Genomic DNA, 18,824 nt, shown 5'->3' with positions numbered 1-18,824 from the left:
GAACACATGTTTCAATGTCCAGCCTCACCAGTGCCAAGTACAGGGGCATGATCACTTCCCTACTCCTTCTGGCCACACTATTTCTGATATAGGCCAGGAAATTGTTAATTGCTTTTGTTTTTGAGACCTTAGACCACAAAATACAATGCAGTGGAAAACTGATAAAGGATCACTTTGCAAATTGAACATTCTTGAAAGTCTTTTTTTTTTATCATCTTTTCTGTAACTCAATCAATTGTAGGCATTTGTATTTTTCAGTGGTCTTTCTATAGAAAATGAAAGAAGAGCTTTACAGCTAATCACGTCTGAGGTACTTTCTGACAGGCTTATATGTCTTATGATTTCCATTATGACATATAGAAACTTTCCACCGTGATTACATACTCGCGCTGTTTAACTAATTACTAATAGTTTTTGTTCCAAACACTTCTAGTTTGTATTACCCTTCTGATGGTATAAGGAACTTCTCCTTGCTATTTTTGACATTTGAATTTACTTTTCTAATTTTCTTGGTTGAAAGAATATTACTGGCAATAGTTCTATTGGCAGAATTGTTTTGGTCATAAGAAGTGATCACAACGGGAGGAAAAGCAAGAATAACAAATGTAGTGATGTCATCCAGTGACCAGTGGCCAATTTCTCACAAAAGAAGCCTTACCAAAGCAATGATGAACCTGGCCTTTATTTGATATAGTAGCATTGCTGGTTCTGAACCTTCAAGATAGTTGTGTGTTCTGCTGTACTTGCATGATCACTCTGGCTAAGACAACTTATCACAGGTGTAAATTCAACCATTTGCTTAGATGATTACAGGAGAAGGTTCCATAAATTTACATTAAAAAATTCTGACTTGCTCTCTCCTTTCATGGTACTGGGTTAAACCCAAAATAGAAAGGAATCTGTCCCACATCCAAAATTTGAATTAACATGTACATTTGTCTAAATGCTTTCCAAAGCTTGTCCCGCTTATTTACTTCTTTGAACTCTTTTTAAAGGTAAAATAAACAAATAAAGCTATTCAGATGCACAGAAGATCCATGGAAAGAAAGGGGGCAGGACTGTAAAAAATACATGCATAACTTAAAAAAGGATCTCAAACATTAAATATGTAATCTTTTTAGGGTAAGCATCACATGCATGTTATTATCAGTGCTGGATTGATAACATTAGAATAAAGGGGGGAAAAGAAAGCAAAGAGAGTTTAGGAAAAACAGAACAGGATTACTGAAAAAATAAAAATAATATCTTTAAATCTTTGGGACTGGTGACATCTTTCATGAAACAATATACAATGTAAATAATTTTTTTGTAGTTTGACTTTGTCAGAGTATACCACAGGGATATGATTTAAATTATGCTTATTCTATAGACTCAAGATTTTTATCCAGATTATAATAAATCCCAAATCCTGTTTATCCAGTCCATGCATAATTATGTGGAACTGTTTTTATCAAAATACATTATGCAGTGAAACATAATCAAAGAGATGTAGAAATGAAGCAGAGGGGAACAAATGAACAAATAAACAATGATCTCAGCATATTTCACCATCAGAATTTTGAAGCTAATTTCAAGTTTAGTTATTTCAAATTAGCATAAAGTATTATCTTCTGGGCTTCAATATAAAGCGTAGGATTTTTTTTAGGAAATCAAGATTATTTAGTCTTAGTGCAGTATTATTCCTGAGGTTAAAAGTTGTTGTTTTTTTTTTTTACTTTTCCTGAATTCTTAAGTGTATTACAGATGATAGTTAAAAGCATCTTCTGAAACATATTGTCTAATATTATTTTTTTATATATATATGAGCATGTGTGTGTATACATTACATGTACATATATATATAAAAAAATGTAAATTATTGATACATTTAATATTTCAAAGGAGAAAGAGGACTTAGGTTTTTAAAATTTTATTCAGTTTTCAGTCATGAAATGTAAAAGAAAGACATTGGATCAAATTCTGCCTTCAGATATTTGCAAAAAACTCCCAGTAAATATTCACAGGAGTCAAACACCTTTGTCTGAAGACAGTATTAACCCTTTGGTGTGTAAATACATATATTTCATGCAAAATTAAGTTAATACCACATGCAAGTCCATCTCATATGCACATGGCTTATAGCCAAGAAAACTTCATTGGCGCTTGTGCTGACATGCATATATGGTCTGAATTAAGAGCATTCACGCAAAGGAAAATGCAGAATGATCAGCATGGCAACTTTGTCAGAGTGACATTCCTACAGAGCAACTATCTAATGCAAACCAATATGCACATGACCTTTTTTGGGCAGAGAAGCATGATTTGAGTTGTGGGGTAAAACAGTCATTAATAAATGTGATTAGATTAACATTTCTTAATATCTAATTTTTAGTAACCATTTTGCCCCACATCTGATTCTACTTGGATTATTTCCCTTTGCTATCTACCCCTTCATCATGCAAAAAGTTACAATTAAAATTAGAAAGCATTGACAAGCTCTGAACCCAACAGATAACATGGATATTCTCCACACTTTATACTGGAATTAAATTTGATATAAATACCTCCTGCTCTTACCAGTGGGTGGTGTTATTCCATGTATTTAGGTGTGAAGCAGACAGGAAAGAGATAAATCTTTCATAAGTACAATATAAATCACACAATTCTTATATTATCCTTGCACTAAGTGTAATATATTCAAACTCAATTTTTAAGAAAATTAAGTGACTGCCATAAAACTTAAGGGAACAGAATTGTTAACAGAATAAGAAATAAAATATAACAAAACAAGATACTAAACTTGATTTTTTTCACATTTTATTTAAAACAAAGCCTCCATACTGCCTCACAATCATATTGCAGAATATGGGCTGTTTAATCCATTTAGTTAGTATTTCACATTAATGACAAATCCAAAACTAATTCCAGTAAACCAGTTCCTACATTACAGAAAGTTTAACCTGACAACGTCATTTTAGTTACTATTTCATGTGAAACAGGTGTTCTTAGTACATCCATTAGTGGTGATGAATTAGTTAAGTTGTACATGATTTTGTAATATCTTCAGAAATAATTCAATAAGCTACTTTAGGCTTAGGCTGCACCCACCTGCAGCTTAAGGGCCTGATCCTGCAAAGTGCTGGGCACCCCACAATCCCATTGCCATCAGAAGGAATTAGGGCCATTCAGTGCCATGCAGGATGAAGCTACCGATGCTGCCTCCCACCGCAGTAATCACCAGCAGGGGTTTATACAAGTATCCTTGTCCTGTGCTGGGCATAACATCCCTCTGGAGGGGACACTTATGGAAGTGGGAAGTGAAGCCAAATACATTTAATTTGCTGTCTTGCTTTTAAGATCTGCTTTACTTAATGGTAACCATAAAGTCAAGCTGTCAGTGATTCAGCTTTATAAAAGCTTTTAATCAAGACCATTCTTTCTGCTCTCTGCATAAAAATGTACCACTCCAACAGTCATTCACAAACTTATGTATAGATACCACATGGAAGCTGTTTGAATTTATGTCAAAATTTTGGAAGTTCATTTCTTGTTAAATTGTCACAACAATGTATAGATTTTCTTGTCCTTGCAACTTTATGGAGAGCTCTGCAAAGTCTCCAGTCTATAACACAGAATAGCTCTGGAAAGCATCCCTCTAGAGACACAGATTAATAGATCCTTAAGATGCACAATGCTCTCAGTGTCTTCAAACCTATGTCAACTTTTCAGAAAAAATGTTGTTGCTGTCTCCAGAAAATAAGCCAGAAATATGGATGCTTACTTTTGCTCATTAGCAGATAAAAGATTCGTTTTTAGCTGGCCACATAATATAGTTTTCTGCAAGGAGTGTTTACAGTTTTTTTTACCAAGAACAAAAAATATGAGTGTTGTACCTTGCCACTTCCTAGAAATGAGATTCTGTGGATTGCTAAATGACTAGTAATACTGTGTTGACTTTCAGTGCAGAATTATGTGGTTGTGAATGCAAGCGAACTACTGTTCAGACTACTGTATGATTAGATTATTTCACTCTGAAGAGAGCAGCTAATCTACCTCCTCTCTTCCACCCACCCCCAATATACCTGTTCTAGATTACACTATAGGGTTTTGGAAAAGAATTGATCTCCACAGGTTTTATAGAAGAGTAACTCTGTAGATACCAACAAAGGTACTCTTGTTTGATACTGGAAGTGGAAAATCAGGCCAAAGAACAAACAAAATTCTAGAACAGTTACATCTGAAATAAGAAACCTATGATTTTTTTTTTCTTGTCTTAAGTTTATAATAGTCAACAGCAGTTCTCAAACTTTCCTTTCATAGGCACAGTGAGAGTTCAAATTTCTGATATAGTTTGTAATAATCTGGGCAGTTAAATGTTTGGATGCCAAATTTGTAATGTCTTGGTTTTCAATAATTGCTGTATAGCCACCTTCTTAAGCTTGTACTTTTACAGCTTATAAGTAATGAAGACTTACAATCTCTATCTAAATTCTTATGCATTTATCTATTCCTCAGCATCCACGCCTGAAAATCAGAACAACATACCATGTTCATGTCAATGCCATTGGTGTATGTCCACGCATGCTGGAAGTATTCCTCAAGTCGCTGCCGCAGTGGGTTGGGGATTTGATGAAAGCGTATAAACTCCTTTACTCTCAGCATCTGCATGTGATACCGTGCAGTTCCCGAGTAGAGTCTTTGGATTATTGCAGATACATTTCCAAAAATACTAGCATACATTAATGCTGGATTAGAGACAAACAAAACTTACTTAAGTCATATCATGGGGTTTTGCAGATGAAGCAACAGTTCTTATAATTTACTCTGTATGTAAAACATCTCCAATAAGACTAGAAACATTTTCAGAGATATGGAATTGATTTACCTGAAGCTTTTTCTTGATTTGATAGTATCAGTACCAACTCAGTTAACAGAGAGGCTTAAATATTAAGTTGTAATCAAGTTGGTAATATTTATCTTTGGACATCTGTAGTCCTGAATTTAGTGTTGTAAGTTAGGTTCATCTCATTTTATGGACTTTGGTAGAACTAAAACTAGGAACTAAGGTTAAGTACAAGTTAAGAACAAAGGGCAGAGTTAAGAAGGTATGCATACATTTATAGATTCAGGGTTTAAATCAACAAATAAAATATAATTATGATTGTCCAAAAATGATTGGCTATAGTTTCCTAAATCCACTCAAAACTCAGTTTGCTACCCTATACAGGATTTGCTTACAGACACTGATACACAACACAAAACTTCTGACAGTTTGCATAACAGATTTTGAATAGTCAAGCAACTTGACTACTTCCTGACACTGCATGAGTCACAACATATTTTCACATATTAACATTGCTTTCCCTGGGAATTTGCCCTTCCAGCTGCATTCTTATAATCTTATTAGCTTAGACTGTTAAGTCATTTGCTCAAACACTAAGAAAAAAAATAATTAATAAGATAGAACTACTTACAGCCAATCAACATGACACAGATGGAAAAGATTTTCTCCGAGTTGGTGTTTGGAGACACATTTCCAAATCCTACACTTGTTAGACTGCTGAAGGTAAAATAAAGTGCTGTAACATATTTGTCCTTGATGGATGGTCCAGAGCTTGCATCACTCTTATTGTAATGCTTTCCTAATTGTTCTCCTAAAGAATCCAACCAGCCAATCTTGTGAGCCAAGTAAGGTCTTTCTACATTTCCAATGGCATACCAAATGCAAGCAAGCCAGTGTGCAATTAGTGCAAATATGCACATAAGGAGCATCAGAACTGCAGCACCATATTCTGAATATCTGTCCAATTTCCGTGCTACCCTCACCAAACGCAGCAGTCTAGCTGTCTTCAGAAGACCTATTAATGTTGTTGTCTGTAAAAATAAGATATAAATAGAAATTTATTTTCTCTGTTAGCAAATGTAGTCTCATGAATAGTCAGCATGAATAAACCCGTGCAAATTCCATTATTTTGCAGAATCAACAAAACCAGTAGATTAACCCATTTCAATGTAATCGTAATTTCATTTTCTTTAAACTATCAAATTTGTTATAAAAACAGTGAAGAAAACAATAAGAAATGCACATTTTAACTTCACATGTATTGAAGTTGTCATCACCTGCTGAATACTGTTTCATTTTGAATATGATTTTTGATCTGGACTCTTCAATCCACCCTAATGGACTTAAGCGATCCATTAGATTCATGATGTTTTGGCATACTAAAGTCTGTACGTTATTGGAACTACTCATAATTGTATGATTGACCTTTTAGGTAATAAGTATTTGTGATGTTTGAACAAAGGTGATCCTAACTTAGACACTCATTGCAATGCTCTGGCACTCATGTTCTAGAAGAGAGAAGGAATAGGGCAGAAGTGTCCCAAAGAGTAAGTATCTTATTCTGCAAATATTCTTCCTGTTTGCAATGGTCAGAGAACAATGTATACCGGTAGAAGAAGATGAATCATTATGAATAGAAAAATCATAGAAAAGTAACTGTTGCTATACTTCAGATTAATCTTCTTTTTGCATCTTTGATCCTGAAGCTTGTAGGTATAGTGGTAGAAGCCACTAATATAAATACTATACCATTAAAAAGAACCATGTGGGTCAATTATAAGGTTGGCATACATTCCAAGCTTTATTATGCCTCTTTGAAGCTCTGATCTTTTTAAAGGAATCTAAAGTTTATTAATGTAAATCTATAACTTTCAATCAGTAAATAATTTTCATATTTGTTAATTACTTGTAAAAGAGATTGACAACATTGTAAAATAGTAACTACTCGATTTCAAAAAGAACTCAGCTACCTTTTTCCCTCCATTAAGTCTGAAAATATATTAAACTATTCAGTAAATCTCAAGACTGAATAAGTTTTTAATAAGTTTTTTCTTCCTTTTTTTAACATGCATATATATTACATAACACTTAACTGGATAAGTTTTACGAGCCTTACAAACCACTCTGATGCTAGTATGTGTCACATTAAAGCTTTATGCAACAGTACTAGACTAATTTTTATGTTTTATTAAATCCTTCCTTTTACTACGTTTCTGAGTAAAGTCCCAAAACCTTTGGAACAAAAAAAGAGGCTTTTTTGGCTGCATTTGGCAGTGGACAGCTCGATACGTTGTTCCTATTTTCTGAGTAAATGAGCAAGAGAATAATGTAGGGTAACACTGGGTAACACTCCTTGGTTCAACTTAACATCACAGAGAATAATCTCAGGGTGAATTTCTCATTGCCACATAAGTAAGGCTGTTTCATTGATTGTGAACTCAGCAGTCTGAAAGACCATATCTTTCAAAAGCTATGCCTAGGCTGAGCTTCAGCATTTGACTATTGCCATTAGGTACAGTTTTTTGTAAGGTAGATCAGGCTTAAATATTTATGATCTCTTAAGGAAATGAGCAATCTTAAGAAAAGTTAACATTTGTTCCTAGTGGGGTGTTGGAACTGTTCTATTACAGATGTAGTCATATCTCTACACCATGCAAGAGGCAACATATTCTTACAGTGCCCCTTAAATAGATCAGAAGGTAGATTGTGAATCCAAAATAAGCCAACAGTGTTACAGCCCATTTTAAGATAAGACTTGCTAGTATTACTCATCCTCAGGGTCAATCTCATGCTTAGGTACTGCATCAGTGTGAGATCTGGAGTATGCTGGAGGTGTATAATACAAGCAAACTCCATCTCTTCAGGGTAAAATCAACATAAGTGAGACTAGATATGCTTTAAACTGTCAAAAAACTCATCCTGAGTTTGAATTTTCTTTAACAGAGTGGAGAGGCTTTGACACTAAACTACAGCTGGCAGTAGAGGTGGAAACCATGATCCATAGGTTTTTGGTGCCTTTACATGACGTCCACTTCTCAGTGTAGATGTAGCTTTCACACAGTAACAGTCCACCTCCCATGTGTCACTTGGCCAGGGACAGAAGTACTTGGTGTCAGAACTATGCCTCATGCAATGTAATTTCCTCGGTGTGCTGGAATACTTTGCTCAGCACAGCACTTAAGGAGGCAGAGGTCCTATTCTGTGAATTACCCACCTTACCCCATCCAGTGCCAACAATTAATTGCAAGTAGCAATCTGATAGATGCTACTCTTTTCTCCGAATTGCTTGCTGCTCTGTTTTTGTCATACCTAGCTTTATCAGCTGGACTACAATTCAAGAGTTGCTGGATACCGACATCACGATTTTTTTTTTTCTTTCCAGTAGCAATAGTTACTGTGAACCAGAAGCACATAGGAATCTCATAACTACTGAAACTATGAATCTGGATTAGTGCAAGATGGGTACAGGATCATTTTCCCCTACTATAATATATTCAGTGCAAATAGCATTCGTTTATGTAATGCACTTAACTGTTTGCCTAAACTGGAATTCATTAGGACCATAGCACATATTGAAGTACTTTCAGAATCGAAAATACCTACAAGACATTGAAAAAGTCTTATTTAATTCATAAGATTTATTAAAAAGATAAAGGTCTTAAAGTAATACCCATTTTGAATATATTCTGCCAAAACAGACGTTCTACTTCCTCAAATTTACCTTTTCATTAAAAATAAACAAAATTATAGAGAAAAAGTAAAAAAGATCATCTTAGATTTCTCCACTGCACTATTTGTATATTCCAATCTGCCAGTCTAACATTTTGTTAACCAGTATAACCAACATAATTTTGATATTTTTGCCTTCCTTTGTTATTGTGCTATTTGGCTTTTAAAAAGTCTTTTGATTTTTTATAGCTATAGTACAGGAGGGAGGCATGGATAAAAGTGTATTTTTTTCCTGTTTTGACTTTAGTAATAACACAAAAAATAAATAATACATCATGCCTACAATGGTTCTTGCATGCCTGCATGTTTCTCCATGAGCTAAGTAACCACATAAAAAACATCTTTAGCTGTTTTGGAATAATTATTCAATTCTGCTCATAAGAAGCTTGAGAAAGGTTTATCAACTATTTTATCTGGGGGAAAAAAATGGCCTTCTAAAACCAGGTGTTTATGGATACCACTTAGAAAATCTAAGTATATGTCACTGAATTTATTTTACAAAATCCTTACATATTACAAGGGAGTATCCTTAACTCTGATTAGTCTTCTTTTTTAACAGTGAGATTAGTTTATACCCTCAATTTCTCAATCCCTCATGCTGAAATGACCACAGCAGGGGGGGCTATTTTGATGGCCAGCAATTGATTACAGCATGATTTGAAAGTAGAGGGCATCAGTCTATCTGATTGCAGAGGGTTTTGTTCAGAAATTACTATATCAGACTGGAAGAGGGAGCTGGCATCACCTAATTGCATTTGCATTATGTATTGCATTATGCATCATCTACATAAATGGTATTCTGCCTGGGCAAAAAAGCCATTTATGACTCATGACTTTCTCAATGATGGCCAAATCCTTAGATTTCCTTTAGATTTTTGTGTTTGTTTTTTTTTTTCTTCATAACAACCATTATCATCAATCTATAATGTCATCTCTTATTTGTTTCTTTTTTTAAACCCAATAACCCACTAAAATGTACGAGTAGCTCAAATTGCCTCTTCCAATGTGCATTAATGTGCACTTGCTTACACAATATTTAATGTGCTAGTCTTAATCTAGCTTCCTGGTATCGTAAGGTCCTCAGTTTCTCAATAATTTCCTGTCACCTACATTTTATGTCAAAACCATCATCAACCTTCTACCTTTTCTGCAACCTGTAAATAAATCTATTAGATATGAATACTATAGCATAAAGCATAGTTAACTCTTTTCTCTCTCTTGGAATGATCTCTAATATATGCCAGGCCTTTCAGTCTATGCTCCATTACCTTAACAGCATCTTCTGAGCACTGTGTCACTGAAGATCTTTATGCTGTATGCATCATGATACTGAAAATATTAGTACAAACAGCAATTAAACAAAAATATTACAACTAACCAAAACTTCTTATTTACAGCAGGGAACTGGTACTTCAACTGTCATTGGTAAAGGACTGCCAAAACGATCTGCGAATAACTGCCTGCTCAAGCAGTGCTGGGGTTCCTGTTTGCTTCATCTTGAAAAACAATCAAAGGAAGAAAAAGCTGATACTAAATAGTTCTCTGACATTAGCCAGCCACTTAAATAATTTCCAGAGACTCTATCCTAATGCTGCATCATCCTGGACTGTACTGAGTCCGTAGAGCTGCTAATGCAAAGGCAGACTGCCTGTATGAACAGCTATGCAGTCTTCTGCTCAAAATACTTGAAATTCATTGGAATAGGTTTCCATGTAAATTGCTAACTTGAAACAGGAAAACCTGAACAGGAAACCTGCTAAACAGGAAACTACATTACTCTCTTCCTGAGATGTTTTCTGAACTTGATTTTCAAATATATTTTAATTTGGAAGGGGTAAAGTACTGATTCTACCAGTGGAGGTGCAGTCAGGACTGTAAGGTTCAATTTCTTATTCTAGAAATGTGGGATTCTTTTTTTTCAGTTTGCTTTAACAGATACACTGTGTAATGGAGTGAAGTGAAGATGTCAAAACTAAGAGAAGAACAAGAGTACTTTGATTTTTACGTCTGCATTTTAGCCAAAACCCATATATTTTCTTGATTTATTGCTGCGAATAGAAGACACATTCACTCTTACATTTTGTGAGTCTGCTGGGTATAAACATCAAGATGAATTTATTTTTATTTACATTTGCAAAAGGAAAAGACTTCATGGTTTCTGCATATTTCAGCTGAATGTTCTATCTGGCTGCAATTTAATAAAACTATAAATATGAATATTTTAATGCTGAAGCCATTACCATCATTTGTCTGTATGTTTTATTGCAGCAGGTTCTGGATGAAAGGGAAGAAACTCTGGTTATCAATATATCCATCTGATTTTTCTCTACAGTGTACTAGTCTTTGAAGTGAAAAGCTGATCAATACATTAGGCAGCACATTCTTTTAAATGTATATATCTAAAAATACCTAGTAATCTTAAGCAGCATTCCACTTGTACATGCACATCATCTATGTGTGTGCTTTAAGGAGCTGTGCCATTGCAACTATTATTTGTTTAAAATCCAGCCCAGACTCCTCAGCTAAGCAGAATGATTAAAAATAAACTAGCAAAAGAATAAAATGAAAAAAGTCCATCTACTCATTATTTTTATCTTCCCAAGTATCAGGGATGTCACTTAACATTTCAAATACACAAAAAAGACAGAATGGTTTACTACCAGACATAATAATTTTGTGTTGAGTCTGCTTAAACAGAAAGAAATAATTTAAAATTACAGTAGTTCCCTATTTTAGAAATTGGAAAGTTAACTGTATTACTCTGTTGCTTTCCTGTGGTTGACAAAGTATGTCTCAAATGGAAGCATTCAAATAGTGCTGCATGTGGTATTTGGATTATTCTCTCCTGCCCTTTCTAGACTCAGTTTGATATCAAGGTGTTTTAAAGCTGGGTGAGCACACACGGAGCTCTCTTTGGAGCTTATGTTGTTTAACAAAAAGACTGTTCAATACAATTGTTCGTAGGGGATCTTATTTGAAGAATCTCTAGGTAACAAAAAAGAGCTATTTCATAGAAAAGATAACCCTTATGACTGAAAAAAATTCTATTAAATGAAAAATGCTCCATTCTAACAGTTTTACATTTGCTGCTTCTTGCTAAACTATCAAAAAGGGATCATTGGGGAAATATTATAGTTAGTAATGTAGGAAGCAAAACTGCAGTAAATAGCAGCTTAGAAAAAGTGACTGACGTATTCAATACCACAAATGAGAGAGAGAAGTCATGATGGCATGATCAACTGGTCATAATCTGTATAGTTTCATTGCTGCTTAGGTAAACAAACTAGTTTTTCCAGATAGTGAAACTTTTCAATTACTAGGTTTCAAGGGAAGAAAAAATTTACTTATGTCTGCCATACTGAAAAAGTTGTTACATGGTCCAATAATTTCTGTTCCAGGTTCCACATTTTTGTATTTGTATACTCACCTGCCAGAATTCACTTATTTGCTAGTAATCTCTAATGTTATCTTATGTTAAAGTTATGCCTTTAACATCACTTTAGCACCTGGCACTTTACTCTTGAGGATATCTGTAACAGGGAAGGTGTGGAAGAATGATGTTCAGAGCTAAATCCAAAGAGCACTCCTTCAATGAACTTTGGAATTGGTTGCTGTTGTAATACTTGATGTTCCACATTTCCAATCACTGAACATAATTTTTGGCAGTGATCAGTACTCAGTGATCAGGAAGGGATGCAGACCACATCTGAAGGGGAATCATGTGTCTGTGCTATGAAAACCACAGAAAAAAATCTGCAGAAAGACTGAGACCTACCACAGATAATGAATGCAAAAGGTGAGCAAAGTTCCTCTTGAATCTCTGAGCTTTTTAGTCACCTTCTGAATAGAAAAGTTCTCTTTTAGTAAGAGAATTATTAACATGTTCCCTCTGTCCTTTATGTTACTCTCTCTCTTCTTATTGCATTCCTTTAACAAAAGTTTTTTCTACTGCATGCTATTACCTACATATTTCTCCAGATTCCTCATTTGCCTTGAGTGTGTACGCTCATGTTAAAATTAGTAGGAACTTCACTATTGTTTAAGAACTTTACCATTGATTTCTATGACTGTTGAATTAGACCACATTATTATAATGATTTTTCAGAAGTACAGAAGACAGGAAAACATTTTCATTATACAAAATTTAAGAAAATGAGTTTAAGAAAAGCATGACTGATATTCATCCTACTTATGAAATTTTTAAGACTGAATATGCTCACAAGACTGTTAAGGTACATGTAGATATGTGCCAGTTGTTTTATACTGAGCCTTAAAGGCATAATTAAGTTTACATGTGATTTGTGAGGATAACTAAGGTATGCTGAGAATTCAGATCGGGCTTTTGGGGTGGACATAAAAATTTTTACTGTCACAGCAAATGACTTTAATAAGAAAGTACTAATTTTAAAATGAAAACATTTTTGAATTCTCTTTATTGTGATATGGAGGCATACAGTCAGATCAGTAAATTTTCATGCTAAAGATTGCTGATTAACTTGCAGTTTTCACCTTTCTCTTCTCAATTAATGATATGCATATATGGTCGACCAAAGTGTCTATTTCCCTTATGTCAACATGTGCAAAATGGTAATTTTAAGAAATGGATTTGTGTCCTTTTAAAAGTGAATGGATCATATTTTCCTTGTTTTGCTGCTTTTTGTAAGAACAATTGCTGTATTCTATCATCACAAAAAACACCAATCCTTTACTTGTCAGTTCACTTTTCATCAAAAAAAGTTACAACTTTAGACCTTCTTAAATTAAATAACAGTCTTTGGCAGGAGGCAGAACTGGGTCAGGCATCCAGAACACAGTGTATGTTTTATACACCTCTGGGCAATTTTTAGATGCATGTATAGAATGCTTTTTTAACCTATTGTGCAGATAGGGTGAGGACATTGGTCATGTCTGGCAAGGTTAACCCCATATAATCATTTTTTCTTTCTTTTGGTAGTCCGTATTCTTAGTAAAATAGACAACAGCCAAATCTTTTTGTTAACTGGTATAGTTTACACCAGAAATAATCTGTTTTACACTGAGTAAACATCTGATCTAAAGATTTTGAACAGATCAAATTTATATAATGTTGACAAAACACTTATACGCATTATGAGCAGTTTTTACAAAGCAAGCAGCAAACCAAAGGAGCAGTTCTTAAACAAAAGCATTTGAACAAATCCTTCATACATGATATATTTATTGCATTGTTCATAAAGATAGTATCAAATATGGTATAGTTTAAAAATACTAGCTGAATCATTGAACTTGTTGTCCTGTCAATGAAAGCCAATATTCTACATTATTCTACTAAGGAAGATTTCATTTTAGTCTAACTTTAAAAGATCGGGGGAACTACTAAACAGCCTATTAACTGACAAGAAAAAAATATATTAAGATATACAGATTATTGTAGTAAAGTAAAAATTTAAGATTTAAGATTTCTTATTCATATAAGCTTACCTCTTCAGATCCAGAGCCAAAAATCAGCAGGTCAAAAGGTATTGCAGCAACCATGTCAATTAGGAACCAGCCTTTGAAGTAGTGAATTGCTATTTTTGCTGGATCACTTACCACTTCTTCATTCTGGTTTACATATGTTGTTCTGAAGTTTATTAGAATGTCAATGATAAACATAATATCCACAATTAAGTCTACAACATTCAGTGGGCTGCAAGAATATCCACACTCTCTCCTCTTCCGTTCCTCACTATCATTCAGAAGGAAGGCAGCAGAGTAAGGGGTGAATATGGCGGTGTATATTACCAGCAACAAAATGAGCCAGTCCCAGACGGCTTTGAAAGGACTATAGTGCAATATAGTAAACTTGTTGATGCGAGGTGTCTGGAGTTTATATTCTGGTAGAACATCAGCTCCTAAGGATAGAACCTAGAATAAGAAATATACCATGTCAATAATCAGGCAGTGTATCTGTTCCTACTTTCAGTAAACTTAGCAAATACAGGACAAACTTGAAAAGTACTTTATTGTAGTTTTGAGGATTAAGCTTCAATTACTTGGTGTTTTGGCAAACTAAACTTCATGAAATTCATGATCTCTGCCAGGTCCAATAAATTCATTGACAATTTTACACAGTAGGTTGATTCTTGTTCCCTGCAGCAACCATTAAGTGGCATATCTGGTCCACAAAATCTGCATAATTAAACATGTCATCTAATCCATTTATCCACCACATGGTAACCTTGCCAGCCTGTTCCTGGCCAGTGAATGACTTTTCTTGCAGTGATGTAGTGTTTTTCTCACAAAGCATATTATCATCAGCTTAATTCACTATGGAGGAGTCTACACTCATCAGAAAATGTTTAGGCAACCAGAAATAAAAGTTAGAGAAAGATCTGTGAGTGTCCTTGAAAAGCTATCTCCGCTTTGAGATTTGTGGTGTGGAAAACTTTCATGCATGGATGAATTTCACTAAGGCTATAGTTCTAGTACAGCTAAAGGTGCAACAAAGAAGGGTATCACAGAAGTATTGTCTTTTGCTTCACTTCTACTTTTGTCCATGCCTAAAGCTTGTTATCATTCCTTTATAAGTGCGTTTTTTCTATCTGTTGGTGTTATCTAAGTTGGATTTCAATTTTATTTGGAAAGGATTATGTTTGTATGCATTGCTTGATTTGCTGTCTCTAGAAGCTGAAATGTTTGCTTTGTTGCAAAGAACAAGCATAGTGTGGGCACCAGATAAAACAAATTTCCCTTGGCTCTTCCTCCAGTCTGATTGAACTCTGACATGAAGGAATACAATCTTTAAGGATAAGAAGGTAAATTACGTTTTTGTCTCTATTCAGTGCTTGGTGTAGTTATAAGGACTGTCAGCAATGATGTTAATTATTGGCTTCTGTGCTGCAAGTGCTCTCCAAATCCTATGGGACTTCATTTTACACAGACCAATGAACAAACATCAGATGGTGACAACCTTCGGTTTCTACCCATTTGGGCAAGTGACATATTCAAGAAATCTAATACCCATTTTCCACCAGTTACTTCTGCTTATTCCTTATCCCCCTGCTAATTAAAAACAATGCTGTTTAGAAAATCAGACCTTTCAAAAGTAATTAAGATGTATAATTATACTGAAATGAAATGATGACTGGAAGGAGAAATACATTGTCAGCAACGTTGTCCGCTTTTATTTTCTTTTTGTTTAGCAGTAAGCAGTTTGGGATTTGAGATTTCAGCTTGTTCAAGATGGAGGAATTTCATGCTCCTCAAACACAATCTTATAAGATTATAAGGGTCAGCACACTCCTTTCTGTTTAACTTTCCAACAGCAAGTGTTGTATAAACCTTAAATCCTATCCTTAGTAATCTAAGTGGCACTTATTATTCAGTGAAGTTCTACTCTGAAAATGTTGTGAGAACATCAGGGTTAATAACCACTCTTCTCCTTTGAACTATGAAGAAAGAAACAATTAAACTATCCAAAAGATTATATGGTACCTTCAAGCAGCCATGAAGCACCATGCTGAGGTGACGATAGAGGCTGTTCATCCATTTTTTATGTTGCACTTAAATAATGATGCTAGCTATTTTTTATGCATTAAACACATGAGCTGACAGCAAGCTGAAGCATAGACATTGCTTAGTCTCTTAAGCAGTCTTAATACTTTCAGACCGCCACCTGGTGAGTTGACAAGAATGTTTTTTTTGAAAACAGTATTTGAGAAGTATTTGAGAAGTATTTGAGAGCAGTGTGAGTATATGTGGCAAAGGAGCTGCTATTTATAAAATTTATATCAGTGTTCTCCTGCTGGATTTTCAGACAATGAAGGAAATAGATTAGACAACAAGTACAATAAAGCTTACTTAACATGTTTCTTGCAGGTGCTTGAAAATTCCAGCCAATGTGCTTCACTTCAGAGCAACACATAATATAAATTGGACTTATTTCCCTGAAACCTGGCTCCTATTCTCATTTTAGTTGTATTTATTCCTAGATTGGTTTAGTTTGGTGAAACTTAAGAGTACAAAAAACCCCCAAAACCCAATAGGGCAAAATGAGGAAAGAGCAGTATAAAAGTGATCATAGCAGAAATGGATCCAATGTTTTCATTCTACTTTCTCAGACACACACAACAGGAGAGGCTGACTGATGGTTGTGGTTTTCATATTCATAATGTGATATAGAACTTTACATTTCTGCATTACTTACTCCCATGCAACGAGAAATTAAAACAAATGCTCATTATGTAGGTATTTTTTTGCTGGATTAAGAGAAAGGAAATGGGAGTTTGTTTATCAGATGAAAAAAAATCACAGTTGCACATACATAAGAAAAGGGAAAACATTATTAGGTTTCATGTTGGCAGTTTCAATAGAGACTGCTTGAATATGAGGTGAATTTATCCTTTTGCTGTTGCACGACATCCTTGCAAGGCTTGTCTACTGGTGTTGGCCAATCGTGGGCATTTTGGCTAAATGGAAAACTTCAGTGTACTTAGCAATCCACTCAAAAGACCTTTACTATTTCCACTTGCTTAAAATAGATGTTGACAAATTCACTGTTAGTGAAAAGACATTTATTAATTCATCTTTTTTGGACAGTGAAATTCTCCTTATAGTTTGGATTGTAAACCAGGTGCTTAGGGAATAAAATGTTTTTAAGAATAAGGAGCAGCACTGGGACAAGGCTAAAGTATTGCAGTGTTGAAAAGTGTCTGAACCTTGGGACATGACATGATGAGAAAACCAAGCTTCCTCACTGTTACTGAAGAGAAAACTATAATGCTAAGTAGTAAAAGTCATACTAGCTGCAATGGGTTTTCTCTTAAAAAAAATTAGGGATATTCAACCTTGATGAAATACCATCGCACACTGGTTTTACTGGCAAAACAAGGAATGTATTTATAACTGGTGTGTTTTACAAGCAGTATTAGGTGATAAGTTTTATTCTATTTATAGTTAGAAAAATGCAAAGTTAAATAAACTGTATTTTATTTTGCCTTTGAGTAAAGAACCCTGATCTAAAATTCAACTTTTCCTGTGTGTTCTTGTTTATCCTATTCACTGTTAAACCAGCGCTGCTGCAAGTTAGAAGACTCTTCATTCAAACACATTTTTTGACTCTGAGAATCTTGCTTCAGGTATTTCGCACAGGTAGGGCTGGTGGACATCTTTTGCTCTTTTTAGGTTCATGTGTTCACTTTCTAAGATCACAAATTCAAGGTGGCACTTATTATAGAAGGGCTGCAATCAGATACCCAGAAAAATATGGAGTGAGATCAAAGTAACTGTCATAAATTCACACAGTTTTAGATAGATTTATCTTTCTGAAGTGTTTGGTAGCTTTTAGTTTCTCAAAGATAATAGTAGTTCACTGAAAGGGAAAGAAAAGATATTTAAGAATAATGAAACTTTATTAATGGCTGTTGCTCTGTTCAACAGAAAGAGAAAGGAAGTGTATGTACCAGAGGTAATATCAGGTGACAATTAATTATATAAAAGAAAAAGATTCCATAAACCGTTATTACTTTAAACTGGGTTACACTGTGGTGGTGGTTTTTTTTTTTTTGACAGTTATAACATCTTTCCCCTCAAGAAAACCTGGTTTTTGGTAACATTTCTGCCCTGTCTTGTGTTCAAAAGACCTTGTTTTTTGCATAGTGTTTCTTTTTTGCATAGTTTTCTCCTGAAGTGTCAAGGAGCCAAACTGGGCTGATGTGCTTTGCAGCACATTGGCTGTATGTTTCACTGGATAATCGTTTTGTATACGGGATTCTTGTTATAGGCTCTACAGCACCACAGTCAGCAACAGCGTTTGACACTTCTTGGAGAAACAGAATGATTCTTCCATGTACAATTTCTTTTATAAAACAGAATATGTGGGCAAAATGCTAGGCAAGACGTTGGATGATCTGGGAATTATACTCTGGTCTCTGCCACTGAGTTTCTCAGTGATCTTAGGCAAGCTGACATTTAACCTCTCTAACTTCTGTCAAGTAGAGAGAACAATATTTACTTACTAAACTGAAAGCATCTTGCAAAGTATAATGAGTGGAAATCATTCATGGAAGCTGTTGTGCAACAACGAGCTATCATCATTCTTACTCCTCTAACTTCAGTTGGTTCTTTTTATTTTTAAGGTTAATTCACACAAATATTTGTCCTCTTCTTTTAATTTTGAATTTATAACTTAATGGAGACACTTTCCAGTGTATTTTTATTTCCTGCATGAAAATAGTTTATTTTTGTTATCTATTATGCAAACTGTAGAATTTCAAGAGACTCTATGAGACCTATATTACTATGTAACACATGT

The 18,824-nt window shown here is 34.6% G+C and overlaps 1 protein-coding gene across 1 annotated transcript in view; it reads right to left on the bottom strand.

Annotated features, from left to right (window-relative positions):
- KCNH7 (potassium voltage-gated channel, subfamily H (eag-related), member 7) overlaps positions 1 to 18,824 on the bottom strand; it is a gene marked incomplete at its 5' end in the record, with an annotated part of 81,110 nt that overhangs the window by 35,104 nt on the left and 27,182 nt on the right. The window contains 3 exons of the mRNA XM_010296712.1: positions 4,525 to 4,724; positions 5,454 to 5,853; positions 14,012 to 14,437. Of these exons, the coding sequence (XP_010295014.1) occupies positions 4,525 to 4,724; positions 5,454 to 5,853; positions 14,012 to 14,437 (1,026 nt within the window). The remainder of the gene's footprint in view (positions 1 to 4,524; positions 4,725 to 5,453; positions 5,854 to 14,011; positions 14,438 to 18,824) is intronic.

The sequence above is a fragment of the Phaethon lepturus genome, unplaced genomic scaffold (genome assembly GCF_000687285.1).
Source record: "Phaethon lepturus isolate BGI_N335 unplaced genomic scaffold, ASM68728v1 scaffold6111, whole genome shotgun sequence".
NCBI lineage: Eukaryota > Metazoa > Chordata > Aves > Phaethontiformes > Phaethontidae > Phaethon > Phaethon lepturus.
This window is presented reverse-complemented; position numbering and strand designations above follow the sequence as displayed.